Source organism: Penicillium longicatenatum, assembly GCF_028827895.1.
Source record: "Penicillium longicatenatum strain IBT 33135 chromosome Unknown contig_4_segment0_segment0, whole genome shotgun sequence".
NCBI lineage: Eukaryota > Fungi > Ascomycota > Eurotiomycetes > Eurotiales > Aspergillaceae > Penicillium > Penicillium longicatenatum.
This window is the reverse complement of record NW_026643122.1, coordinates 2,163,046-2,189,394: the sequence shown is the minus strand read 5'-3', so window position 1 is coordinate 2,189,394 and position 26,349 is coordinate 2,163,046. Positions and strand designations below refer to the sequence as shown.

The window sequence follows — 26,349 nt, the reverse complement described above, 5'->3', positions numbered from 1 at the left end:
TTTCTCCTGCGGGCAAACGTGAGGAGTCGACAAATCCTAATCCTAATCCTGACCCCGACCCCGTCCTCTCTTTCTCCGGCTTCAACTCCTCTTCCTACTCCCCTCCCCTTCCTCTCGTTCTTATCCGCTGGAACAAGGTCCGGTTCTCAACTTTCCTGCCCCTCCACCAATAAGGGTCATTGCCGTCACCTCGGGTTGCCGGTCCACGCAGACCTCACGTCACCCCGTTTCTCTGTGAAAGACCGAGAAAAATAGGATCACCCAAAAAATCATGCCGTCCTTGTCCAACGACTCATACCCATCGGCAACGGCAACAACAACGGCCACAGCAACGGCCACCCATCCTCTTTCGTTTGATTCGCCTCGCAAGTCCCACGACAAATCCTCCGTAGGCAACACCTTCTTATGGACCAACTGGCCTCACCCACCCACGGGCGACGCGACCCACGATACCCACCAGAATGATCGGCAATTGCTCACGAACCTGAAGAACGGCAGTGCCTACTCCCTGAATGGCCGATCGAGCGTCAGTTCCTATACACGCGAGATGCCGCACTCCAAGGACGGCAGCATGCATTCGCTAGGCAACGGGTCCGCCAGAGACCCCCGGGATGCTGGCCGGCCATCTGCTATGCTGGACCGGAAGTCATCGGACGCTGGACCTGGAGCAGGCTCCATGACAGCGTCGATGTCGAGTCAACCGGTCAATGGCACAGCTGCCAACGGCCACCGTTACTCAGTCCAGGGGAAACCAATGGTCAATGGCGACATTCCACGTCCCTCCGCCGACGAACCTTCCATTTCAGATCGGGCGACCAGCCCCTCGACCTCATTATTACAGATCCCCGCCGAAGACTCAGGGCGTCTCTCCCCTGACCCGGATCGGTTGACCCCGGGCCCGCGACCTAGTCACCGTTACTCCTCCCCTCCCGTACCTGTACCGTCCATGATTGACACCGCCTCTGTACAAGAATCGCAACAGTCCAGCATGCGACACCGGCACTCGCTCCAGGTTCCGCGCACCCCGAGTATTCGTCGGAATAGCCGAGATCAGAATGACGATACTGCCTTCAGTAGTGGTCGATTGTCCCCTACAGTAGGCGGAAATCGACGCACATCACTCGGCCTGATTCGCCGAGCCACCAAGTCACAATCAGATCCGCCTTTCGACGAGACGCCGCAAGACGAGGATGCCGCCCGGTGGGCGGAAGCAATCAAACAAAAGCGTGCCTCGAGGCGGCGGCGCGAAGACGATGACGACGAACGAGTCATTGTGGGCACCAAGGTCGACCAGAATCACGTCAACTACGTTACGGCGTACAACATGTTAACTGGAATTCGTTTCACGGTGTCGCGCATCAACGCAAAGATGGACCGGGAACTTACTCCGGCGGACTTTGACGCCAAGCACAAGTTCTCCTTTGATATGTATGTTTTTTTGAGTTTTATCTGGTGATCCATGGAGAACTTTACTGACCGTGCAACAGAACCGGAAACGAATTGATTCCGTCGGCCAAATACGACTTCAAATTTAAAGACTACGCCCCCTGGGTCTTCCGAAGACTGCGAGCCAAGTTTCGCCTTGATCCTGCTGACTATCTGATGTCCCTCACCAGCAAATATATCCTGTCCGAATTGGGATCGCCGGGTAAAAGCGGGAGTTTCTTCTACTTCTCGCGCGATTACAAGTACATCATCAAAACCATCCATCACGCCGAACATAAGCTCCTCCGCAAGATACTGCCAGAGTACTACCGACATGTGGAAAAGAACCCCAATACTTTGATTTCGCAGTTCTATGGTTTGCACCGTGTCAAGATGGCATACGGTCGTAAGATCCATTTTGTGGTGATGAACAACTTGTTTCCTCCCCACCGAGATATCCACCAAACATTTGATCTGAAGGGCTCAACGATTGGCCGAGATCTACAGGAATCAGACCTTGAGCGGAATCCGCGTGCGACGATGAAGGACTTGAACTGGGTTCGAAGAAATCGCTACCTACAATGTGGACCCACGAAGCGAGATTTCTTCATCGAGCAGCTGAAACGGGATGTGGAATTGCTCAAAAGGCTGAAAATCATGGATTATTCTTTGCTGGTAGGAATCCATGACGCTGAACGAGGCAACGAAGAGAAGTTGCGGGACAAAACCCTACAAGTCTTCCAGCCTGGTGGTGATCGTGAGGAGGATTCCAGTCCAAATATGCTGATGCGAACACCCTCCAAACTGGAGAATGAGCGCAAAGCCCGGGAGCTTCGCATGCTGATCAAACGCGAGCGGCCTGTGCCCTTGGATAAGGCGGCTGCGAAAATGCCGGATGAAATCCTGGACGAGCGAAAATACCACGTCTTCTATGCCGATGATGGAGGCTTCCGAGCTACTCATGAAAATGGGCAGCCCGGTGAAGAAATCTATTATTTGGGTATCATTGACTGTCTGACTCATGTAAGTCGCTAACCACACCCACTGCATAATTGACCAGCCGACTAACGTTCTCACGCAGTACGGAACCGTCAAGAAGTTCGAAAACTTCTTCAAGGGACTGTCCCATGACCGGACTCAGATCTCCCCGATTCCGCCAGAGGGATACGGGGATCGTTTCATTAATTTCGTCAAGGGAATCACTATGTCCAAAGAAGAGGCGGAGCGCCGACGAGAATCGCAAGTCTCGACTCGCCAATCAGGAGAGAATAGGCAATCGCGCTCATCTTCTGTGGAGCGAACCATGCAGGTAGCCGAGAAGGAGGCGTCGAAGGATGTATCTGTTACACATCCTCGAACCTTGGCCACTGTGTGGGACCCTGCAGATGCTGCGGGTCCCGGACCAACCTCGACACTTCCTATTGTGGATGAGGCAGGTGAGGCTAGCAGCGTGGGTGGCCACAGCTCACACAGTCGACATGGTCGTCCTGCAACTGACAAGGAACTTCCTCCCGCTCCGCTGGATGGGCCCCCAGTGCCCCCTAGCAAAGGAAAGGAAGTTGACCGAAGAGAAAGACCGATTGCCAGTCCAGACCGGCGGTAGATTGTTGTCAACTTTGTGCCTGGGTTCTCGCATTGATCATCCCATCTCTTTCCGTCCTTGATCTTGTTTTGTTCAGCGAGATATTCCCCTTACTGCTCGATAGACCATTTGCTTCTTCAACGCCGACTCTGATGGGGTCCTGGAGAGGAGCTCTCCCTTTTTGTCTTTGGATTTGTCGCACCACCTGCCATATTTTTTTTTGCTAGAAACTCCTGATGTTCACGAGTGATGTGTGTATATTTGTCTTTTGGTTGTCGAGTGTCCCTGTCTCGCCTCCGCCATTTCCAACCTCTCTGCGTTCTCCCTGAGGAAACCGCCATTGTGTTCGAACCAACTCTCTTTTTGTCTGCAAGAATTTGCATCTACTTGCAGTTTACACTATGCTCTACAGTGTACTACCGCATGACCTCCTTTCGCTGATTGACTGATCCGACTACCTTTCCACGTTCTCTCTGCCAATCTTTGATGATCTTAAAACAGTGGTCACCAATGATTTCCTTTTTCATCTTCGTCTATTGTGCTCCACAACGTCCTTGCATCACAATTCCAACCCAACAACCCTCCTTCTTTTGGCTTTGTCTATCTACCAAAACACCATCACTGACACGCTCTATCAACTGCCGACATGGGAAAGAAAGAGTGTATGGCAAGAAAGCGACTACAGGATTGGATCATCAATCCGCACCTCATTAGCGGACTCCAATTCCTCACAAGTTCAACTTACATTTCCTATCTGTTTTTTGGCCCATATTTGTTTTGCCTCGGTCTTTTTTTTTTCTGCGCTACACCCATACCCTGTACCAATCACTATACCATTTGTCTTAAATGATCTTGACCGCGTCGTCTCTATTCTATTTGTTTCCAAGATCCAGACTAGCAGAGCGTCAGCGTGGGAAAGACTGATTTCTCTATTCTTTTTGTGTCTCTGGGGGATTTTTTCGTGTTTCACCTCCCTTTTCCTTGTTGAACCTTAGCCGTTCAAGTTAATAAACCATAGAATCATGAATCAGGACGTGTTCCTTTGTACTACGCGATTTTATACAATAGCGACCGCTTTCGCCTTCGTTGCTGAAAACACAGAGAAGATTATTTTAGATCCTAATCACATGATCCTTTAACCCCGATCCGGCTGATGTGTATTTAGTTAGCCCTTTTGGGTTCGAATGTAATGATACTAAAGGAATGAGAGTTACAGAGGTTGTACATATAATCGTGTTCTGGTACTGATCTAAAAACAGTCAGTTGCAGAACATGACGTGTCCCTAACTAGTAAATCTCAACCCAGCAGTAACAGATATCTCATTCTTCTGTCAAAAGTGCGAGGCTTCCCCCAATCCCTGCTGGCCGAACACGTCATATCAGTCCCGTGATAACAGACATATCTGTAACAATCTTTCGGTAAACACCGGTCTTTATGTTGGAGAGATGGTGGCTTTTCTCTAGGATGAGTTCGACATGGCTGTCTTATCGCAAAATATACCATATGATACGTCATTGAGAGTCATTGATGTAGAACTATACATACGGTGTTTGCGCTGATCACACAGATTGACTTCGAGGATGTTGTAGTATATTCTAGAAACTAATAATAGGCATATCAAATGAACCCACCCCCCAGGCCCTTCCTCTTTGCAGACATTAGAAAATAGAGGAAGGAAAGGAATGCAAAATCATTGATATCTACTTTATTTGGAACCCAATAAACGAAACTCGCCCAGATATGTGTCCTAGCGCAAGTACACCATCATGGACTTTGAAGCATGTAGGTCGATACTCGAGCGGAAGCCATAGGACCTTTTTGTTGCGAACATTTATCCAGTTTTTTTGGATGGAGACTTGAAGACTTTGAGTCTGTTGCAGCGCGCCCGTGGCTGGGTCCCAGAGCCGCACAGTACGATCATCAGAGGCCGACGCCAGTAGCTGGCCATCGGGCGAGAAGGCCACTGACCGGACTGAATTTGAATAGTCCTCGAGCGTCTGCTGTAGCGCGCCTGTGGCCAGGTCCCAGAGCTGAATAGTCTTATTAGAGGCTAACGCTAGTAGCTGGCTATTAGGTGAGAAGGCCACTGAGTTAACCTGATCTGAATGGCCCTCAAGCGTCTGCTGTAGCGCACCTGTGGCTGGGTCCCAGAGCCGTATAGTCCCATAATTAGAAACTGACGCTAGTAGCTGGCCATCGGGCGAGAAGGCCACTGACCGGACTGAATTTGAATAGTCCTCGAGCGTCTGCTGTAGCGCGCCTGTGGCCAGGCCCCAGAGCTGAATAGTCCTATTAGAGGCTAACGCTAGTAGCTGGCTATTAGGTGAGAAGGCCACTGAGTTAACCTGATCTGAATGGCCCTCAAGCGTCTGCTGTAGCGCACCTGTGGCTGGATCCCAGAGCCGTATAGTCTCATCATTAGAGGTTGACGCTAGTAGCTGGCCATCGGGCGAGAAGGCCACTAACCGAACTGAATTTGAATAGTCCTCGAGCGTCTGCTGTAGCGCACCTGTGGCTGGGTCCCAGAGCCGTATAGTCTCATCATTAGAGGCTGACGCTAGTAGCCGGCTATCGGATGAGAAGGCCACTGAATTAACACAACCTGAATGGCCCTCGAGCGTCTGCTGCAACGCGCCCGTGGCTGGGTCCCAGAGCCGTATAGTCTCATCACTAGAGGCCGACGCTAGCAGCCGGCCGTTAGGTGAGAAGGCAACTAAGTTAACCCAATCTGAGTGGCACTCGAGCGTCTGTTGCAGCGCGCCCGTGGCTGGGTCCCAGAGCCGAATAGTCTTATCATCAGAGGCTGACGCTAGTAGCTGGCCATTAGGTGAGAAGGCCGCTAAGTTAACCCAATCTGAGTGGCCCTCGAGCGTCTGTTGCAGCGCGCCTGTGGCCGGGTCCCAGAGCCGTATAGTACGATCATTAGAGGTTGACGCTAGTAGCTGGCCATCGGACGAGAAGGCCACCGAGTTAACCCAACCTAAATGGCCCTCGAGCGTCTGCTGTAGCGCGCCCGTGGTCGGGTCCCAGAGCCGTATAGTACGATCATTAGAGGTTGACGCTAGTAGCTGGCCATCGGACGAGAAGGCCACTGAGTTAACCCAATCTAAATGGCCCTCGAGCGTCTGCTGCAGTGCGCCCGTGGCCGGGTCCCAGAGCCGCACAGTACGATCATCAGAGGCTGACGCCAGCAGCTGGCTATCGGGCGAGAAGGCCACTGACCGAACTGAATCTGAATGGCCCTCAAGCGTCTGTTGCAGCGCGCCTGTGGCCGGGTCCCAGAGCCGCACAGTAAAATCATCAGAGGCTGACGCCAGCAGCTGGCCATCGGGCGAGAAGGCCACTGACCGAACCGAATTTGAATGGCCCTCCAGCATCTGTAGCTCTGCGCTCCATTCTTTCTCAACTTGTGGTAACAGGTTTATCCAAGCAGGAAGCTCTGCTTGAAACCTTTGACGGATGATTGTTGCCGTAGGTGCAAAAACCAGTCCTGCGCAATAAAGCTGAAGGGGTGCTTCGTTGACTATCTGATGATTTTTAAGGAGAAAACGCTTTGCGTGATGTAAAAAAGCAATCATTCGCGGATTGTGGTCATCCTACCTCTATGAGTACCAGTGACAGTCATGGATATTTACGGTACTTACTTCTGCAATATTTCGAAGGACATCGATCATCCTGACCACTTCTGATATGATGCCTAGCAGGCTCATGGCTTCTACCCAGTGAAGAAAATGCTCTTCGAGAAACAGGAGTGCCTGGCTAAGCATGTAACTTTGATCTGTACACTGGTCGAGATGATAAACCCAGTAACGACAAGAGTAATGTAGCTCTTTCTGCAGAGTCTGACTGATCAACTTTGAGTCAATTCCGGTTCTTTCTGTTCCATAATTCTCAAGGTTGCAGATATTCTTCTTAAGCTTGGCACGCATAGTAGTAAGACAATGAACCGTGATCTCTTTATGTGCATGCTTCTCGTCCACAAAGAACTTGCTCCTAGTTTGAAGGAGGAAATCCCTGAATGATAAATGAAGAATCCGAACAGGGAGATTCTGGTCCCTTGGTAGGCTGAGGACAGATTGAAACTGGTCCAATAGATTGGCAATAACTCTTGTCCGGAGTCCAAGAAGTCTTGAGAGCGCATTCACAGAAAGTGGAATAGCAAGAAGGATTATTAGACCAATCACCTGGTGGAACAGTTGAAGAAGCTCATCTTCGTCATCTTCTTGTCCATTCAAAAGTCGCATCAGAACTGGTAGATACGTCTTGTCCATTTTCGTGGCATACTTGGTTTGACCGTCGATAAGATCAGCAAGACACTGCACGGGGTCGAGTTTCGCCGCTATGAATCGACATACGGTTGCTGCTGAAATGAACAATGGAACAGACATTTTAACAAGAGCTTGAATCACGTCCTCCCCGGGCCAATTCGCAGGAACATTTTTCTCCTCCTGAATCTTTTTGAATCGGTCTTTCAGGAACAAGGAAATATCATGTGAAGTCACTTCCTCAGGGATCTCATGGACAGCAAGGTCTTGATATTCATGATTTGCCATTTTTGAAAACCCTAGGCGAATCGGCAATTCGGGTCGGCTTGTCAAGAAAATACGAAGTCGAAGAGTGCTCAGCTGCTGTGCTTGTGGTAGAAGCTGAAGGATATAACGTATATCATCCCCGTTTTCGCATTCATCCAGAGCGTCTATCACCAAGACTATCGCTGGGATCTGCGGACTCGCCTTCTCCAAGCCTCGCAAAGGTTGTAGAAGTAGCTTGTTAAATTGTTCTCCGAGTGATCTCATCGGGACATCAGGATCAATGGAGAGTACTTCCCTAAGGCTTGCCGCCAGATCAGGAATGCAAAACGCTAGTTGTCTGGAAATCGTCGGGAAGAATTTGGTGGCATTGCCTCGATCCCCCTCACCTCTCTTGAAGAAGAAGCAGCTAACTACCAGCTGGTCCATTTTGAAGGATCTTGCGACTGTCCGGGAAATGGTCGACTTCCCTGTCCCAGCCATGCCATTCAACCAGAAGATACACTTTCCGTGCGGCGACACAGCCCACTCTGCGATGTTGTGGAGAAGATCCATTCGAGTCCCCGAAAGACACTCATCTTCATGCTGGCCCATATACGAATCCAACCCAGCCCCAAGCGCGGCTGGAAGCTTGTCTAAAGGGTCTAAATTACATAAGTAAGCCCATCAGCCCTTCAGCCCACAAGCTTATCTACGTTACCTGCATGATTATTGAACTGATTTATTGTGCCGTTATTTGCTCCCATTTGGAAGCCATGATTTGAATGGCCGAAGGAGGTTGCGCGAACCATCCTTTTGATGGTACGGTTGAAAGAGACTTGAGGCACTTACAGGCCGAAGCTGCGGGGTACTCTTTTCTCAATCAAGTAGATTGACGTGTCAGCATCATGTGATATCTTCTTTGCACACGCCAGTTAATCATGATTTTCTACGTACAGCATCATACCGCAAAGGGTTTAAAGCAACTCAATCCTGCTTACAAAGGTATATGAAACTTTCCCGTCCTTCAGGCTGCTCCTGGATTCTTGTATCTTACATACTAGGCTCGGAAAATGTTTAGTATGTTTACGTTGTAGGTACAAAAAGGGTTATTTACACAATATCCATATGTATTTCACATCATGTGGTTAGGGTTTGAAACAATTTCTGTGTTTGCCGCATGAAAGGCGAAAGCGGTCGCCACTGTAATGCCTGAACTCTACTTGATAAATAGTCGTGGAGAATGAGAATTGTTTTCATTCCTGAAATGTGAGAATTTCAATCTGGTCTTAGTAGTTAGGTAGGTAACAATTATTCAAGTGGTTATCAAAAGCCTTCGAGATCGTCGTAGTAGGAACAAGATAGCCACTAGGTCTATGATCGAGTATTATGGCACGCCGAGACATATACAAAGAGCATAGTGAAGATGAAATGTAAGTCAATTGGTCCAATAAGGCATAACTATCTGACTGTTGTATTTGGTGATCTCCCAAGAAGTAGGCATGGGAAAAGTGATGAAACGCCAGTCGCCGCCGAGGTCACCCAACCGTAAAACAGAAAGGAAGGCAAAGAACAGAAAAAAAGAACAAAGCAAGTGCGACATCCCCGTCGAGAAGCCCGGATATCCTGTCCCCAGGGATATGAATGTAAATGAAGCTCGACCGAGGAAACAAAGGACCCTGGATGAAGGGGAGAAGGATGTAAAGGGAGGAAATTTAGTGACAAGAAAGGATAGTCTCCTGAGCCATTAAGAACACCATAAGGGAATCTTCATCTCGTTCGCAGAGACAGGATTCTGAGTTCAAGCATCCAGATTTGGATCGCAGGAAGAGAAAATAGAAGGATATTGTTCGGTGGGTACATAGAAGGGTTCCAGGGTCCAATGATTTGGGATTGAGATTGCACGCAACGAGGAGAGAAAGTGTCAAACGAAAAAAGAGCAGACGAGCTCCACTTTACTCAGATCTGCCTTGAGTGACTTTGGCGGCCTGGATGGCAGTCATCTTCTGCAGCCAGCCTTGGGTGGGCTGGGGCTTTTTGACGGTGCGAAGGTCATCAGTCGAGAAACCGGAGATACGCATATTGTAGTTGCGCTCAAGAACGAGCTGGATGTCACGGATCTCGAGAGTGGAAGATGGACGCAACTTGGCGAGGCGGCAAGCCTGGGTGATCACATCATCGACAAAATCATCGGCCATCGAGAGTACGAACTAATGAGGGGGCAGAGTCAGTTGGTTGATCTTGGTTCCATATTATGGCTCATCTCACCTCTTCAGCGTCAGGAGTCAGTATCTCTCCTTCACCACCACCAGTGACCTGGCGAACGAGGATATCAAGCATTTTCTTGCTCAGGACATGTTGACCTTCACCTTCAAGGACATAGCCAGGGTGCTTTTGAATTGCAGGTTGGCTCATCATACCGCCCATATTACTATGGTTGGGGCCACCGGTAAGAGAGGGGCGAGAAGGAGGCATGGAGACTGGTTCAGGAGTGGAGACGTTAAGGTTTTTGGGGATGTGCATGTTGATGTTACGGGCAGAAGCCTCAGTTGACCGGTTGGCAAGGTAGCCTGGCGGGTGAGTTTGCTGATTGGCAGCAGCCTGGTTCATGTTTTGCTGCTGCGGTTGCTGCTGCTGATGTTGTTGTTGCGGCTGTTGCTGCTGCTGCTGATTTTGATTAGAGTTATAATTTTGAGCTGCTTGCTGCATCGCTGCCTGATGCGACAGGGGACGAGGTGGCCCTTGGTTGACCGGCTGAGAGCTTGTCGGGGTCGGGGTGGAGCCATCTAGGTTAGGAGTTTGGCTGAAAGTGACTTGACCTCCTGGTCCTGGAGTCCCCTGCTGCGATGAAGGCTGCTGAGGCCGCTGGGCTGGAGGGGCCGCATTTGACAAAGCAGGAGTCGCACTAGCCGATGAAGGTGCCTGACCAGGCTGCGAGGTCGAGGGTGACATGGCAGTTTGTCCCGCTTGGTTCCGAGCCGCATTCACTGCAGAGTTGATGGTGTGGGGAGCCGGAGTGGGTGCTTGGCCGGGCATGCCACTTACGGCGGCAGCGGCAGCATTGCCTGCCTGAGGGTTGGGTGCCGCTTGAGTCGCCGCAGGGGCAGCAGGAGCGGGCTGAGTTACCGGTGCAGTGGTGCCCTGCCCTGGTTGGCTCATCTGGGGATTTTGCTGTGACTGCATCTTAAAGCTCTCTTGCTGCTCCTTGAACTTGTTGAGGAAGTCACTGCCTTCCCTAAACAACTTCTCTGCTGCTAGCTGCCGATTCTTAAACTCCTGCACCTCCTCCTGCGTCATATTGGCCTGCGCCTGGCGTGTTGAATATTGCTGGCGTAAATCTGCTAGCCGCGCGCGTCCGACCTCTTGCTTCTGAAGCGCAATGCCATATCGCAAACGCGCCTCGGGGATCCATGTCTGTACTTGTTCTTGTGTGACGTTCGGTGGGAGGTAAAAGTTGAGAGAGTTGACCTTGGCCTGGATCTGCGGCAGCAGCTGGTTAAGAGTTTGCGGATTATTAGACTGGCTCCGCTGAACTGGCTGACCCTGTTGACCTTGCTGTGCAGCTACCTGGGCCTGAGCCTGGGCCTGGGCCGCCTGAGCTTGAGCATGAACCTGGGCCTGTTGCTGCTGCTGGATCGCTTGCTGACGATTTTGCTGAAACATCCGCATACCCTTCATCAGATTCTGTGACAACTGGGAGAGTTTGATCTGGGCGTTCTGGTATTCGTGGCTTTGGGGATCACGCGTGTTCAGCTGCTCCCAAAAGCTGCGAACGAGCTGGGTATGCTGGGCTTTCTGGGCTTCGTTCAGGTGTGGTAGCTTCTGCACTTGGTCGGTTCGAATAAGATTGGAGTGTTGCTGCGCGGCCGGCTGACCCATGGGCTGACCCGCCTGGCCTTGCGATCCGTCCATCTCGGGGATAGTGAATGTTCGGCGATCGATAAATTCACTAAGGGATTCGGGGAAGGCGCCCAGGTCGAGCTATGGACGAAGGAAAGACCCGAGTGAATAAATTCGACGAAAGTCTTCAATGCGCCCCGGTATAGACGCGTGTAAATGGGATGAATGGCGCCCTGACGAGATTGGGATGGCAGGTGGGATGGTGAGCCTTGAAGTGAAGTCGGCGGTGAGTCTTGGCAACGGACTACATCGTCGACATAAAATATTGGGGTGAATAATGTCACTTTATAACAATGATCAAGATAACCCCAATTTGAGTCTTAAAATGGATTTTCTCCTTTGTGTCATAATTTAACATCCAAGGAATCGCTAGCATTTTCACACGTGAATTACATAGGGCATCCATGACTGCCGCAGACAGTCCAAGGAACCATTTCGAGTCTAGATATTTCTATAGACTAAGTCTTACGTACCTAATCATCGAGTCAGCTTGTCTGGTATGTATGTGCATAGGCAAGTCTGAAGGGTGGTATAGGCAAGTGAATAGAACCTTGTCCATAGGTGCAAGGCCTCGAACTCGCAGTTAAGAGCACATAGAATGAGCTTTGACCATGCCAAGTAAGACACCCATGCTTAGATTTAATGAGAAATGGAAACAGAGATGAGGCTATGGAGACACTGCTTGGTTACTATCAAATCTAATAGGTATGGCTGTTATCCACAAAACCCCGTGAGTTCATATGCATCATCACGCGTCATTAAGGAATATGTATCATCATTAGTCCCACATCCAGACCGAAGACTTCTGGTAACCTGCTGAGTATAGTCAACGTGCTTCATGACCTATCACCTCAGAGGGACTCATGGGAGGGGTGAGCCTTCTATGCCAATGGCTGTATGCTTCCGCTAATGCATGATATCCCACTCTTTAGAATGACTGGTATCGCAAAGCTGGTAGTCACCAAGGCATAGGTGACTAAGAAAAAGGTTCATGCATCCTGGAGCATGGGTAACACGTGGCTTAGCCTGGCTTCTTTGTGAAATAGTTCAGCAGCCGGACCCATCTCATAACATCAAGAAGTTGCCCCACGAAATTGCAGCAAGGCTGAATCCAATTTGCTCGGATTGGACATAATCAGATATGCTTGCTTCAGCCCATTAGACCACCAAGATCTCGCTCCATACCGGTGACTCGCTCCTCCAGAGCTCGCTTCCGTCGCTCCAATTCCCTGATCTCGGCCAGCTCTTGCTGAATATCCTCATCCGTAACATCGGGAGCATCTGGCTGTGATACAGATGCAGGAGCAAAGTCATCCTCATCATCATAAGAAGAGCGCATCTGCTCCAGTTCCGCGGTATTTGTGGCAACGCGGCCTTCTAAGTGTGCCACGGACTCGGCAATCATTTCATGGCGGTAGCGCAAGTTGGCAATTTTTTCCAGTGCTCCCGGAACAGGGCTATTGATCGCATTAGCAAGTTATCGGGGCCAAACAAAGCTGCGACGTGAACTGACTAGACATTGCATAGAATCTCCGCCCCACGCAATAGCACTTCAATGTTTACTTCCCCCGAGGTCCCCGATTGGATGTGCCTGTAGACCGTTTGATTTCTTCCATCATGTCCGATCCTAGTACACGCGCCACTGCCGACTGGTTGCGATTGTTCCGCGCCGAGTAGATTCGAGTGGCCATAGATTCGTTCTCGGACTCAGCGGAGAAGGTTGTCGCGCGTCGGGTGGCACGTCGTGACCCATGAGCCTTGGCGGATGGATCTACTTGAAAGAGGGCTCTTTCATGGGCTTCGGTATCTCGTATCAAAGCGGTAATATCATGAGAGCCCAGCAACGCGTTTGTGAATTTGCGGGGCGCTGGAAACCTGTTGGATCTAAGTTAGCTAAGCGCAATTTCAAGCATGTTCAATAGAGACGCACGGCAGTTCTGCAATCGCACTTGAAGAGAGTGCAATCTGCTCTAGGTGGGAGTCGAGAAGCGGCATGGTGGTGATGTAATGGGGTAAATGTATGTGTGTGTTGCATAGAGAGCGAAGTTCCCAACGTATTGTTATGGGAAGATCCATACTCCGTAGTTAAAGCAACATAACTAGCTACCGGTTAACACCTCAGGCAGCAAAATGGAAAATCACCCAACAAGAATTATCCAATTTCCATGAAGAAAAAGTATAGATCCTTTTATTCTTTCGCTAATCCTCCTTCTCTACATTTGCAATTTGTTTTCAGATTTGAGCTCGAGCTAATCCCTGCTAGAGGCCATAACGACCGGATTCTGCATGATTCTTGCTTAAGAGTCTGGCGCCCGTAAGCTCCCCCCTGACTAAGCACGCCTCTGGTCTTGCGCCCGTCCTCGTCTCTTGACATCACATCCCCCATCCACCTCATCCATCTGTCGCTCTGTTGTTTTCCCTCATCGTTCCACTACTTTTTTGCTGCTCATTGATCTTTCATTAGTTCCTTTGCTTCTCATTTCCATTCAGTGACATTCTACTGCCCTTCTCCTTACCTCTCTTAGCTTGGGTACTGCTCAGCTGAGCTCGACAGCTTGGGAAAGATGCCGGCCGAAAGGCGTTCTCTTCGATCAAACAACAAATCTGACGCTTCTTCATCTGCTAACGGTGAAAAGGCACACTCGAACTCCCAAAGCTCGAGTGCTAAAGACAAGGCCGCGCCGACTACCCGCGCCGCCGCCAACAAGGCCAAAGCAACCCCGGCTAAGAAAGGCGCCGCCAAGGGCGCGAACAACGGAATGGAGGAGAATGACCAGTCGCACACCAACGGATCCAAGTCGACCGAGAATGGTGTGAATGGTTCTGAGGATGTTGAGATGGGAGAGGATACGGCAGGTGCGCCTAAATCCTCATTCAACACCCGCAAGGACTGGCATGGTGACGAGAAGATGACTGTTGTAGTGCCCCCAACCAAGGGTTCCAGATCATCCAACAAGACAGGACAGGACAAGGACGAGGATGTAACGATGGAGGGCTCGGAAGATGACGATGCTGAGAAGACCGAGCCCGAGGTCGACCCAACGACCAAAGCCATCCAAGGTAGGTGCTATGCCCATCCATCCCAACTCAGAAGACCCCATGGCTAATGACACCACCCGTCTTCTTGATATGGTTGACAGACATCAAGACCAACTTCACCCTGCTCGACCGAGCCGTAGCTCACTTCGACCCCCGATTCACCCTACGTGTCCTACGCTCCATATCGTCGATGCGGAAATATATCACCCCGGAGGTCCTCGCCGAAGTGATTGTGGATACATACCCAGACTCCAATGAGACGGCGTCATTCTTGCTCGAGGCCATTGGCCAGGCTGGTGCTTTCGAGGGTGTCCAGGAAGCTTCAAAGATGGAGGTAGACTCGGAGAAAAATAAGACAGCCCCGAAGGAGATCCTCCCTGAGGTGGATGCGTACTTGTCTATCTTGGTACAGATTTATCTTTTCGACCAGCAACAAATCCAGAAGGGTGCCGAATTCTCGACTAGCTTGATTGAACGCCTTCGGACCTTGAATCGCCGCACCCTGGATTCTCTTGCCGCGCGCGTGTATTTTTATTATTCTCTCTTCTTTGAACAGATCGCTCCGCTCCCCCCATCTCCTGCAGCCGCTGTCACCAATATTCGGCAAACATTGTTGACAGCTCTGCGGACATCTGTTCTTCGGAAGGATGTGGACACGCAGGCTACCGTCATGACTCTGCTGCTCCGCAACTACCTGTCAACTTCCCACATCACCCAGGCAGATCTCTTGATCTCGCATAACCGGTTCCCCGCTGCTGCTTCCAACAACCAAATTGCCCGGTACCTATTCTACCTCGGTCGTATCCGAGCCATTCAACTGCAGTATACCGAGGCTCACAGCCACCTGATCGGTGCCACCCGCAAGTCCCCCACCAGCCACAGTGCTCGTGGATTCTACCAGGCCTCCCACAAGCTGCTTGTTGTCGTGGAACTTTTGATGGGTGACATCCCGGATCGTTCTGTCTTCCGCCAGCCCGCCCTTGAGAAGGCCATGCACCCATACTTGCTGCTTGCGCAGGCTGTCAGTGTTGGAGATCTAGATGGTTTCTTGAATATCGTCAACACTCACAGTTCCACCTTCCGGAAGGATGGCACTTACACTTTGATCCTTCGCTTGCGGCAGAACGTGATCAAGACCGGTATCCGTATGATGTCCTTGTCTTACTCGCGCATTTCCCTACGGGACATCTGTCTCCGTCTGGGTCTTGACAGTGAGGAGTCTGCTGAATACATTGTGGCTAAGGCCATCCGCGATGGCGTCATTGAGGCTACATTGGACCACGAGCACGGTTTCATGAAGAGCAAGGAGGTTGGTGACATTTACGCTACCCGGGAACCTGGTGAGGCGTTCCACGAGCGCATTCGCGCCTGTCTTACTCTTCACGATGAAAGTGTTAAGGTATAGATACCCCCATACCACCCTTACTTCTAGGTTTATTCTAATCACATTTTCTTACTACTAGGCTATGCGCTTTCCCATGAACCAGCACCGCTTGGAGCTGAAGAGTGCTCAAGAGGCACGAGAGCGAGAGCGTGAGTTGGCCAAGGAGATCCAGGAAGGAGACATGGATGATGAGGATGCTGGTGGTGATTTCGATGCCATCTAAGTACGGTGGATCCTCGTAATTGATACAGCATATCTTCCGCACTGGCCCCCATCTATATGGGTTCAACCTCGTAGCGGCCTTCTTCAACTTATGTGTTAATTGTGTGCGATTTCGCTTTTCTTTCTTTCTTCCTTTGTGGTGGATGTGTACGAAGGGAATATGCAGGACTAAGATGGCCGGCGCAATCTTCTGTGTCTCTTATACTGGAATTATTCTCTTGCATAAGATTCTGGATTTGCCCTAGACAGGGAGGCTCCTCACGTGTAGAGTATTTGCGTATCTTCATGAAGGAATCTATATTATGGGATCGGGTTGAGCTTTATTTAGTGAGCATCTTTGTCAGACTACAATCGTTGCAATCGGGATGAGAGGAACCAGTAATACATGAGATGGTCCGTGCCGGCCCGGGAGCTCGAAATCTTCCCGCAAGATTATTCCCTACGGAACCTTGTATTCTCCCGAACCTATGCAGCGTTATCATTCGAATTGCTCTTACATGTCCTAGGTTTGAATTCCCTACCATCAAAAGTTCTCGAGCCCTGCATTGAGCATGCGAGCTCGCACCGTCTCGGCCGCCGGGCTGATTCTCACGCGACCGTCTTCGACCTCCGTGTGCTCCCAATGCCTCCGTGAAGACCTCCACTCATCCTACACTTTTATTCAATCCCGAAAATACCACCCCACCCGTCGAAAGGATGCTTCTCCATTCGGTGCCGCCGTGTCAGCTGCGCAGGCCATCTTCAAGGGCATGCCAAAAGCACCTGAGGGCATTTCCGTGGACCCATTACGCATGGTTGGCAAGGAATTGAAGTTTCTCAGCAAGAACATCCGCCAATTGCTGGGGTCAGGTCATCCGGCTTTAGATAAGGTGGCTAAATATTATACACACAGCGAGGGCAAACACATGCGGCCGATGCTGGTCTTGCTCATGTCCCAGGCGACAGCGTTGGACCCTCGGAAGCAAACGAATCCTGCTAGCCCAAGTCCTGTCGATAGCCCGCTCAGCTCACCATCAATTCTCGATGATTCCAATCCAACCATTAATCCACTTGTGTCCCGGAATGCCGAGAGCGAGTACAGCTTTGCTGGCGACGACAACATTCTCCCTTCGCAGCGCCGTTTAGCTGAGATCACTGAACTTATCCATACTGCCTCTCTCCTCCATGACGATGTCATTGATAACGCCGTGACCCGTCGCGCAAACAGCTCAGCCAACCTAGCCTTCGGAAATAAGATGGCGGTCCTGGCAGGTGATTTCTTGCTCGGTCGTGCTTCTGTGGCTTTGGCCCGGCTGCGTGACCCCGAAGTCACTGAGCTGATGGCCACTGTGATCGCCAACCTAGTGGAGGGCGAATTCATGCAGTTAAAGAACACCGCCCAGGACGAGGCCAACCCGCAATACACCGATGAGACCCTGTCATACTACCTCCAGAAGACTTATCTGAAGACTGCCAGTCTGATCAGTAAGTCGTGTCGCTCTGCTGCCGTCCTGGGCCGCAGCGCTCCCGAGGTTATTGAGGCGTCTTACGCGTATGGTCGCAACCTGGGCCTGGCGTTCCAGCTGGTGGATGACATGCTGGATTATACCGTTACCGAGGCCGAGCTGGGCAAGGCCTCCGGAGCTGATTTGGAGCTGGGTTTGGCTACTGCCCCGCTGTTGTTTGCTTGGAAGAGTAACCCCGAACTCGGACCGTTGGTTGGCCGCAAGTTCCGCGAGGAAGGCGATGTGCAGCGGGTGAGTGCTGTCTTTATGAAGATCATTTCCGTGTCCGATGCTAATTATGTACAACTAGGCCCGTGAGATCGTCTACCGCAGTGACGGTGTGGAGCAAACGCGTCGTTTGGCTCAAGACTACGCCGATAAGGCCGTTGAGGCCATCAGCGACTTCCCTGACTGTGAGGCCAAGACTGGGCTGATCGACATGTGTGACAAAACCATGAGGCGGCGCAAGTAAGTGGAAGTCCACTGATGGAGGATTGTACCCTTTTTTTGTAAACATATATATACTTCTTTGATCTTTTCCCCTCTTTTCTTTCAGGCTTTCATTTCGAGAGCACATGTATACATATATTAGAATGCGCTGGTTCTAGACTAAGCAAGGACTTGGTGGGACTATTTTGGTTTGGGTGTGCATGATATAGGAAGATGATCTCTAGAATAACGCAAACAATCGGAGATTTCCAATTTTAAAATATCTGATGGATGATTGAATCGTTTTCCCCGGGGCCGTTCCTGACAGCTGGTCGGATCCTGCGGGGCACGGATTTGGTAACCAGCACTTCCGTCATATGTGGAAGCTACAACTCCACTTCTCATCTACTCTGCTCTCCCAAACTCTCCCCCATCGCACTTCCGACATTGTATTTAATTTGGAGCCGGTCTCTCATTAATATAGCAAGCTCAACTCTCTGCAGCTCCTCAACCTGCCCCCTCAAATTATGGAGATCTCGGCCTGTCCGCATTGATCGACCTGCTTCCCGATGGGTTCGCTCGGCAGCTTCCTCGTCGTTTACGTGCTCGGAGGACTCACCTTTGTCCCGCTGGTCCTTTCATTGGTCCTGCTTTTTGCCTATTTAACCCTTCCGGATGCTCTGCCGTCACAGCAGACAAGCGCCCAAGCTTCCGATGCGGTCCGTCGGTCTGCCGACGATGAGTATAGCTTGAAATCCGGGACAGATCAGCTGGCGGAGGAATTCCACCGAACACACGACTCGGATGTTGCTGCGGGATATTTTGCTGTTTGTCGCGAATATGTGCCTGGGGGTGTCAATGGGAAACCGCCGGAGAGAACGACCCCGGCTGGAGAGGTTGTTGCTGCCGAAAGCCCTAGCGTGTATCAGTCCATGTATCGCAGTCTGTTTGATCGGAAGCAGGCACCTAGTATCGAGCCCGCGAAATCGAACGGGAAAAACACCAAGCGGGCACGAAATGTCTTTTACATCGTTCTTCGGTAAGCATTTCACCATATCAACAATGAGTTGCTATAGGCTTTGCTGACAATCGGACTCTGGCAACTAGGCACGGCCATCTAATGCTCTATGATGACGCAAACCAGGTCGAGGTTCGGTATGTGATTTCTCTTGCTCACCATGCGGTGTCTATCTTTGGTGGTGAAGGAGAGATTCCCGAGGGTGAGCTTTGGATCAAGAGGAACGCCATTTGTCTCTCGCGGCGACTGGATTCGCTTGGAGACCTTGGTGGACCAACACCTCCATTCTACCTCTTTTCAGAAAATTTGTCTGAGAAGGAGGATTTCTATTTCGCCATGCTGCAGAACCAGTCTAAGATGCGAGATTCTGCGAATCGTCCGCCCAAACCTCAAGAGTTTGATGTGAAACACATTGTTACGCTAGTCCAACGCCTTCATTCCTCCGAAGAACAGTTGCAAACCAGATGGATCAACGCATTCCTCGGTCGATTGTTTTTGGCTCTTTACCGAACTCCCGAGGTGGAGGAATTCTTACGGAGCAAGATTACGAAGAAAATCTCCCGTGTGAATAAACCGAACTTTATCAGCAAGATTGGCTTGCAGAGGATTGATATGGGCGAAGGGGCCCCATTTATTACCAACCCTCGACTGAAAGATTTGACTGCCGATGGTAATTGCTGCATTGAGGCGGATCTCCAGTATACAGGGAACTTCCGCGTCGAAATTTCAGCTACTGTGCGCATTGATTTGGGTCCTCGATTCAAGGCCAGGGAAGTTGATATCATGCTGGCAGTTGTGCTCAAGAAATTAGAAGGTCATCTTCTGGTCCGGTTCAAACCTCCACCGAGCAATCGTTTCTGGATGTCCTTTGAAACAATGCCGCAGATGTCGATGGACATTCAGCCGATCGTCAGCACAAAGCAAGTTACCTTCAGCCCTATCTTACGTACCATTGAGAGCAAAATCCGTGAAGTGATGGCAGAGAGTATTGTTCTGCCGTTCTGGGATGATGTTCCCTTCTTGGACACCATGGGCCAGAGTTTTCGCGGAGGTATTTGGCAACGAGAAGTGCCTGATCATAGTGATGAGGCAGAGATTCCCGATGAATCTGGCGATGTCCCAGCAACTCCGAAAAGTGGTCACACCGATTCCGTTGAGGTCTTGAAGGCCAAGGATGATCGAACGATGAGCATGCCCGTCCTTCCCGAGTCTGGCTCGCCGAAGGTGAAATCACGCAGGGGCCCGAAGTCGTTATCCTCGGAAACCAACATCAAGCCTTCGACAGCAACGTCAACGGGCATTGAAAGACCTGATATTACCCCTTTGCCTCGTGCCATTCGGTCTCAGACCTTTTCTCATGCAGCGGATCCCGTAGTAACGGCAGACAATGCCAATTTCAATAAAGCCACGTCCGACAACAAGGGTGACGAGAAGAGCAGCGCAACTAGTGCTATGATTGAAATCTCAAGTCGCTCTCCGCCTGCTTCTCCGCAACGAACCCCAAGCGGTTCGCCACCGACTGGTGGTCTCATGATTCCGGAGAGTGCCGTTCACAGCCGTGCATCCTCAATCGCAGAATCTCTTGAGGGCTTGAACTTCTCCAGTGACCATGTGAAGAATTCTTCTCGCTTCGAGGGCAAGCCTACTTCAAGCCCACGCAGCTCTCGAGGCAGTTCTACTACTTCCCTTGTCACCGAGAAGCCGCGTCGTAGCACCATGGGGACTCTAACCAAGTCAATCACAAATACTTTCGAGGACAAAGCCGGCACCATCAATATTGGAACGACTGCAGCCGCGGCAAAGAAATGGAGCTGGGGTGTCTTTGGCAAAGGCGATTCGAATGCTCACCAGGAAACAACCCGGTCTCCCGTAGGTACCCCCGAACAGCCTATCGGACGTGGACATCCTCATCCCCCACCTGGTGCCCCCTTGCCTCGCCCGGACAAATTTGCCCTGAAGAGAAACTCCACGTCGGGTACCCTCCCCAAACGAAAGCCTGTAGCACCAGCTCCCTCACCTGGAAGACCAAGCACGGGAGCTTCCCGACCTGTACCGCCACCACCCTTGCCTCGCAGGAAACCTATTCCCCCTGGCATGCGCTCTGATTCCGTGGATGAGTTGCTCGTGGTTCAAGCGCCTCACGATTCTGCACCAAACAGCCCAGTCGTGGGTGAAATTGACTTGGATGAGGGCTCAACACTGACAAGCCTCCATCCGAGGGAGAATTCCTCTAGCACCGACCTAGCTGAGACAGAGCCCCATTGGGAAGACGAGGATGGACAAGAAGCTCGGTCTGTCCGATCTGTTGACCAGACCAGCTCTTCGCCGACAGGAAGCCAAGACCTAACCCCTTTCACAGGACAAGTTGAAGTTTCATCGGCATAATCGATGTATTATTTATGGTGGTCGCCTGATAGCAAGCCAATCCGAGCAGAAATCAATATCTGGGTACAGGTCGTTGTTGTGTTGTTTTCCTTCTTAGTTGCGCGGCGTCAAGGGAAATCTTTTTACTTTACTTGGGTTTGCGGTGCGTCTGCAGGACAGAGGCCCTGGTTCCTTCATAAGTGTCAGATGTACATAGAAGTCGGAAGGATTGATTTGAATTCTGCAATGGCGACCTTCGTAAGCATTGTAACCAGTCCTATCCCGTATATTTCATGTCCAAAGAAACTCCAAGGTCAAATTGCAGAAGGTTCTATCTGCCTGTTTCTTGATATTTGTGAATCAGTGTTGCCTGGGGAGTACGCGTACAGTTATACAAGGTTGTGTAGTTCTATGGCAAGGGGGGCTTAGGCGCCAAGACTGACAGGCGCCAGCTTTCCCCAACGTCATTGCGCTCCACGTGCGGAACCCCGAACTTCTTCCTTTAATCTTCCCCCCGGTCATATCTGACGGACTCGGGATCTGACGTTCAGCTCGTCTCCTTTCTGATACCCCTGAACTCGCATTGCATCTCAACCCAAGATGAGTCGGTAAGCGGGACCCGATGTCCTCGCGACACTCCCCCCCTCTCCCCTGCCCCTCGAAGAGCTCACAAGTAACTCAATCGCATAGGACGGAGGCCGATCTGGCCATCAATATCCGAAAGGCTACCAGCATTGGTATGTACTCCATCCCCGTGGGGGCTATGTGGAAAGTTGGCGGCTACCGCCGGAAAGGAGGAGTTCAGAGGCTGACTATTGATTGTTGCGACAGAGGAAACTGCGCCGAAACGTATGTCCTGATCCATGCCGAGAAACGGATTGCTCTCGATTCATTACCCTATTCGACTCGACTGACCTTTCCTGGTTACTGTGTAGGAAAACATGTGCGGAGTTGTATTGTGTACACGTGGGACCACAAGTCGTCAGCGGCCTTTTGGGCCGGCATGAAAGTGTATGTGGGACTGCGGGAGTCTAAAGGCACCCTTGCTCTTCATTGTTGTTTTTTCCTTCTCTTTGGATCATTTGGCTAACATTGTTCTTCTTGCATTGCAGCCAGCCTGTTCTCGCCGACGAGGTCCAGACGTTCAAGGCTCTCATCACGATCCACAAGGTTCTCCAAGAAGGCCATCCGATTGTTGTGCGAGAGGCACAGCAACATGCCAATTGGGTTGATAGTTTGATGCGAGGAGTTGGAGGTGACGGAGTTCGAGGTATGGCATTGGACAGGACCGGAGCAGCTGGGTCGCCGTTTCAGTACTGACAATTCTGAATAGGATACGGTCCGTTGATTCGCGAATACGTCTACTTCCTCGAGTCGAAGTTGAATTTCCACCGCAACCACCCGGAATTCAATGGTATGTCACCTGCTGCGGAGTGAATCTGAGGACGGACGATTGTCTAATGGATGCAGGTTTGTTCGAGTACGAGGAGTACATTAGTTTGAAGACGATCAACGATCCGAATGAAGGGTGCGCATGAATTCCTGTCCTGAGCCCGGCGGCAAAAGCTAACCCATCTGCAGCTACGAGACAATTACCGATCTCATGACCTTGCAAGACCAGATCGATTCTTTCCAGAAACTTATCTTCTCCAATTTCCAGTCAGGGACGAATAATGAGTGCCGTATCTCTGCGCTGGTGGGTCTTGTGCAGGAGAGCTATGGTATTTACAAGTTCATTACGAGCATGTTGAGAGCCATGCACACAAGTATGTACTATATTCTTTGTCGTGACTGCACGCTTACTAACTTATTTTGCTCTCTCAAGCAACTGGAGATGACGAGGCTCTCGAGCCACTCCGCGGCCGTTACGATTCCCAGCACCATCGTCTCGTTCGGTTCTACTACGAATGTTCTAACCTGCGCTACCTCACCAGTCTGATCACCATCCCCAAACTGCCTCAAGACCCCCCGAACCTTCTCGGAGAAGATGATCGCCCGGCCCTCCCCCGTCGACCGGCGAAGGAGGTTGAAGCGCAACCCTCGCCACCACCCAAGGTGGCCGCCGAGCCGGAGCCCATTAATGATTTCTGGACGACCGAGGCCAAGCGCCAACAAGAAGAGTATGAGGCGGAACAAGCGCGTCTCCAGCAACAGTGGGAGCAGCAGCAGCGGGAGCAGATGCGTGCTCAGCAGGAGGCCCAGGCGAACTTTGAGGCGGAACAGGCGCGGCAACTTCGAGCCCAACAGGAAGCACAGGAGCAGCTTCTCCGGGACCAGTTTTCCACACACACCCAGGGCCGCTTGGCAGAGCTGGAACAAGAGAACCTGAACGCCCGTGCTCAATACGAGCGGGACCAACTGATGCTGCAGCAGTACGATCGCCGTGTGAAGGACTTGGAGGGACAGATGAACCAACTGAACTCCAACCTCAATTTGCAGAGTGCCTCTAAGGACGAGCAAATCCGCTCTCTACAGGAGCAAGTGAACACATGGCGGTCAAAGTATGAGGCTTTGGCCAAGCTCTACTCGCAGCTACGACAGGAGCATCTGGATCTCCTGCAGACTACCAAGAGCCTTAAACTCAAGGCAGCCTCGGCACAGGAGGCCATTGAGCGCCGTGAGAAGTTAGAACGCGAGCTGAAGACTAAGAACCTGGAGCTTGCCGACATGATTCGGGAGCGGGATCGTGCCTTGCATGAACGGGATCGTCTGACTGGTACCAATAAGGATGAGTTGGAGAAGGTTAAGCGGGAACTTCGCATGGCGCTCGAACGAGCTGAGAATGCCGAGCGATCAAAGGGCACGGAGATTTCCACTATGCTCTCCAAGTATAACCGTGAGATGGCCGATTTGGAAGAGGCTCTTAGAGTGAGTTTTTGCCCTTTGTAATGTTTCGGTTCAAGGACTAACGATCATAGAACAAAACTCGGGCCCTTGAAGATGTCTCCAACCGCAAGTCGGAGTGGGATGGAGACCACGAATTGTCTCTTCGCGAGAAGGATGAGGAAATTGAGGTTTACAAGTCTGGCATGGAGCAAGCTCTGATGGAATTGGAGGAGCTTCGGCTGGTAAGGGCAGTCCATGAATCATACTGGTGTCTTTATGCTAACCAGGCCTCTTATGTAGAACCAAGGTGATACCGATCATGCACTGGACAGCCAGATTGACACAGTCCTCCACGGCACCGTGGCCAAGATCAACGACATCATTGATTCTGTGCTACAGGCCGGTGTGCAGCGTGTGGATGATTCTCTGTACGAGCTTGACTCCTCTATGCAAGCCGGTAACCAGAACGCCTCGCCACCTTACGTGCTGTCGCAGATTGAGAAGGCCTCTGCATCGGCCACCGAATTCTCCACGGCATTCAATAACTTCATTGCAGACGGCCCTAACAGCCCTCATGCTGAAATCATTCGCACTGTATCCGTCTTCTCCGGATCAGTTGCTGACACACTGAGCAACACAAAGGGATTGTCTCGCTTCGCCAACGATGACAAAAGCTCTGACCAGCTGTTTAATGCGGCCCGCAAATCGGCCCAGGCGACTGTGCGTTTCTTCCGTGGTCTCCAGTCCTTCCGCCTTGAGGGCATGGAGCCATTGCAGAAGACTGATGTTGTTATCAACAACAACCTGGAAGTGCAACGAGACCTCCAGTCGCTATCCAAGCTGGTTGAATCCTTCTCACCCAAGAGCAGCAAGATCAACACCAACGGCGACCTGGGAGATCTTGTAGACCAGGAGCTGAACCGGGCAGCTGATGCGATTGAAGCTGCTGCCCAGCGTCTGGCCAAGTTGAAGAACAAGCCGCGGGATGGCTACTCGACCTACGAACTACGTATCAACGATGCCATCTTGGCGGCTGCTATTGCTGTGACCAATGCCATCGCCGAGCTGATCAAGGCTGCCACTGAGACGCAACAGGAGATTGTGCGTGAGGGTCGTGGAAGCTCTTCCCGCACAGCTTTCTATAAGAAGAACAACCGCTGGACTGAGGGTCTCATCTCTGCGGCCAAGGCAGTTGCCGGCTCTACTAACACCCTGATCGAGACCGCCGATGGTGTTATCTCGGGCCGCAACTCTCCTGAGCAGCTCATCGTTGCCTCCAACGACGTTGCTGCGAGCACCGCACAGCTGGTGGCGGCCAGTCGTGTCAAGGCCACCTTCATGAGCAAGACCCAAGACCGACTGGAGACAGCCAGCAAGGCCGTGGGCGCTGCATGCCGTGCTTTGGTGCGCCAGGTGCAGGACATTATCAAGGAGAAGCACAGCGGCGACAACGAAGCCGAAGATTACACGACGCTGAGCTCGCACGAGTTCAAGGTGCGCGAGATGGAGCAACAGGTATGTGTCCCCTCTCTTCTCTCTTCTCTCTTCTCTCAAGTTCTTCAGCTAACTAACCTTGCTCTTCCAGGTCGAAATTCTTCAACTCGAGAACAACCTCGCCCGTGCCCGCACGCGCCTTGGCGAAATGCGCAAGATCTCATACCAAGAAGAATAAATTCCCTGCACATGTTTTGTCCTTCCCGTGGCTTGCTTTCTAACCTCGGCTATGTATATCCTGAAATCATTGAGACCGCTCCTTCCATATTTCATAGTGTCTCATTTTTAACCAGTAGCTAGTGATTAGCGAATATTATTGCCCCTTTGTTTGTTTGGCCAATCAGGTTCACAAGTTTTCTAACACTCGAGGTCTTTTGGACCCAGACCCAGTCCCGATCCAGACCCACAATGAAGCCCGATCTCCGTAATCCCTGTTAGTAGTCGAACACATCGTCAACACCACCAAATTTTAGGTTCCTCATCACATTGCATACGAACAACGTGAACTCCAATCACGCCGCAAAGAAAACCCGAGCCAAGTCACCATCCATTCGATGCTAGCAATTGCCACCCTATCGCTCATCCCCAAGCCCGGCATCTCCAAACCCGGCATCTGTAACAAAGATAGCCACCGCGAACGGGCCTGCATAAGCAGGTCGAGGCTGCGCCATGG

The 26,349-nt window shown here is 51.2% G+C and overlaps 8 protein-coding genes across 8 annotated transcripts; 5 read left to right on the top strand and 3 right to left on the bottom strand.

Moving 5' to 3' along the window:
* Positions 1 to 271: 271 nt before the first annotated feature.
* N7484_007647 (1-phosphatidylinositol-4-phosphate 5-kinase) lies at positions 272 to 3,028 on the top strand (the record flags this gene model as incomplete). Its single annotated transcript, XM_057118034.1, has 3 exons — positions 272 to 1,428; positions 1,488 to 2,448; positions 2,507 to 3,028. 3 exons carry the CDS (start codon positions 272 to 274, stop codon positions 3,026 to 3,028), a joined length of 2,640 nt encoding a protein of 879 aa, XP_056971069.1.
* A 1,680-nt stretch (positions 3,029 to 4,708) lies between these two features.
* N7484_007646 (WD40 repeat domain-containing protein) lies at positions 4,709 to 8,283 on the bottom strand (the record flags this gene model as incomplete). The annotated part of the gene is made up of 3 exons (XM_057118033.1): positions 4,709 to 6,604; positions 6,653 to 8,181; positions 8,238 to 8,283. The coding sequence occupies 3 exons, from the start codon at positions 8,281 to 8,283 to the stop codon at positions 4,709 to 4,711; spliced, it is 3,471 nt and encodes a 1,156-aa protein (XP_056971068.1).
* A 1,188-nt stretch (positions 8,284 to 9,471) lies between these two features.
* Positions 9,472 to 11,428, bottom strand: N7484_007645 (putative transcription initiation factor TFIID subunit 12; the record flags this gene model as incomplete). The annotated part of the gene is made up of 2 exons (XM_057118032.1): positions 9,472 to 9,726; positions 9,785 to 11,428. The coding sequence occupies 2 exons, from the start codon at positions 11,426 to 11,428 to the stop codon at positions 9,472 to 9,474; spliced, it is 1,899 nt and encodes a 632-aa protein (XP_056971067.1).
* Positions 11,429 to 12,566: 1,138 nt separating this feature from the next.
* N7484_007644 (uncharacterized protein) lies at positions 12,567 to 13,411 on the bottom strand (the record flags this gene model as incomplete). The annotated part of the gene is made up of 3 exons (XM_057118031.1): positions 12,567 to 12,873; positions 12,980 to 13,291; positions 13,347 to 13,411. 3 exons carry the CDS (start codon positions 13,409 to 13,411, stop codon positions 12,567 to 12,569), a joined length of 684 nt encoding a protein of 227 aa, XP_056971066.1.
* Positions 13,412 to 13,888: 477 nt separating this feature from the next.
* Positions 13,889 to 16,062, top strand: N7484_007643 (proteasome regulatory particle lid subunit RPN3; the record flags this gene model as incomplete). Its single annotated transcript, XM_057118030.1, has 3 exons — positions 13,889 to 14,476; positions 14,557 to 15,854; positions 15,919 to 16,062. Exons 1-3 carry the CDS (start codon positions 13,981 to 13,983, stop codon positions 16,060 to 16,062), a joined length of 1,938 nt encoding a protein of 645 aa, XP_056971065.1. The 5' UTR covers positions 13,889 to 13,980.
* A 550-nt stretch (positions 16,063 to 16,612) lies between these two features.
* N7484_007642 (trans-hexaprenyltranstransferase) lies at positions 16,613 to 18,017 on the top strand (the record flags this gene model as incomplete). Its single annotated transcript, XM_057118029.1, has 2 exons — positions 16,613 to 17,797; positions 17,856 to 18,017. The coding sequence occupies 2 exons, from the start codon at positions 16,613 to 16,615 to the stop codon at positions 18,015 to 18,017; spliced, it is 1,347 nt and encodes a 448-aa protein (XP_056971064.1).
* A 526-nt stretch (positions 18,018 to 18,543) lies between these two features.
* Positions 18,544 to 21,377, top strand: N7484_007641 (SMP domain-containing protein; the record flags this gene model as incomplete). Its single annotated transcript, XM_057118028.1, has 2 exons — positions 18,544 to 19,013; positions 19,082 to 21,377. The coding sequence occupies 2 exons, from the start codon at positions 18,544 to 18,546 to the stop codon at positions 21,375 to 21,377; spliced, it is 2,766 nt and encodes a 921-aa protein (XP_056971063.1).
* A 579-nt stretch (positions 21,378 to 21,956) lies between these two features.
* Positions 21,957 to 25,854, top strand: N7484_007640 (putative cytoskeleton assembly control protein Sla2; the record flags this gene model as incomplete). The annotated part of the gene is made up of 12 exons (XM_057118027.1): positions 21,957 to 21,964; positions 22,047 to 22,093; positions 22,188 to 22,205; positions 22,292 to 22,367; positions 22,469 to 22,626; positions 22,690 to 22,770; positions 22,827 to 22,884; positions 22,938 to 23,122; positions 23,182 to 24,224; positions 24,275 to 24,424; positions 24,483 to 25,697; positions 25,768 to 25,854. The coding sequence occupies 12 exons, from the start codon at positions 21,957 to 21,959 to the stop codon at positions 25,852 to 25,854; spliced, it is 3,126 nt and encodes a 1,041-aa protein (XP_056971062.1).
* Between the last annotated feature and the right edge of the window lie 495 nt (positions 25,855 to 26,349).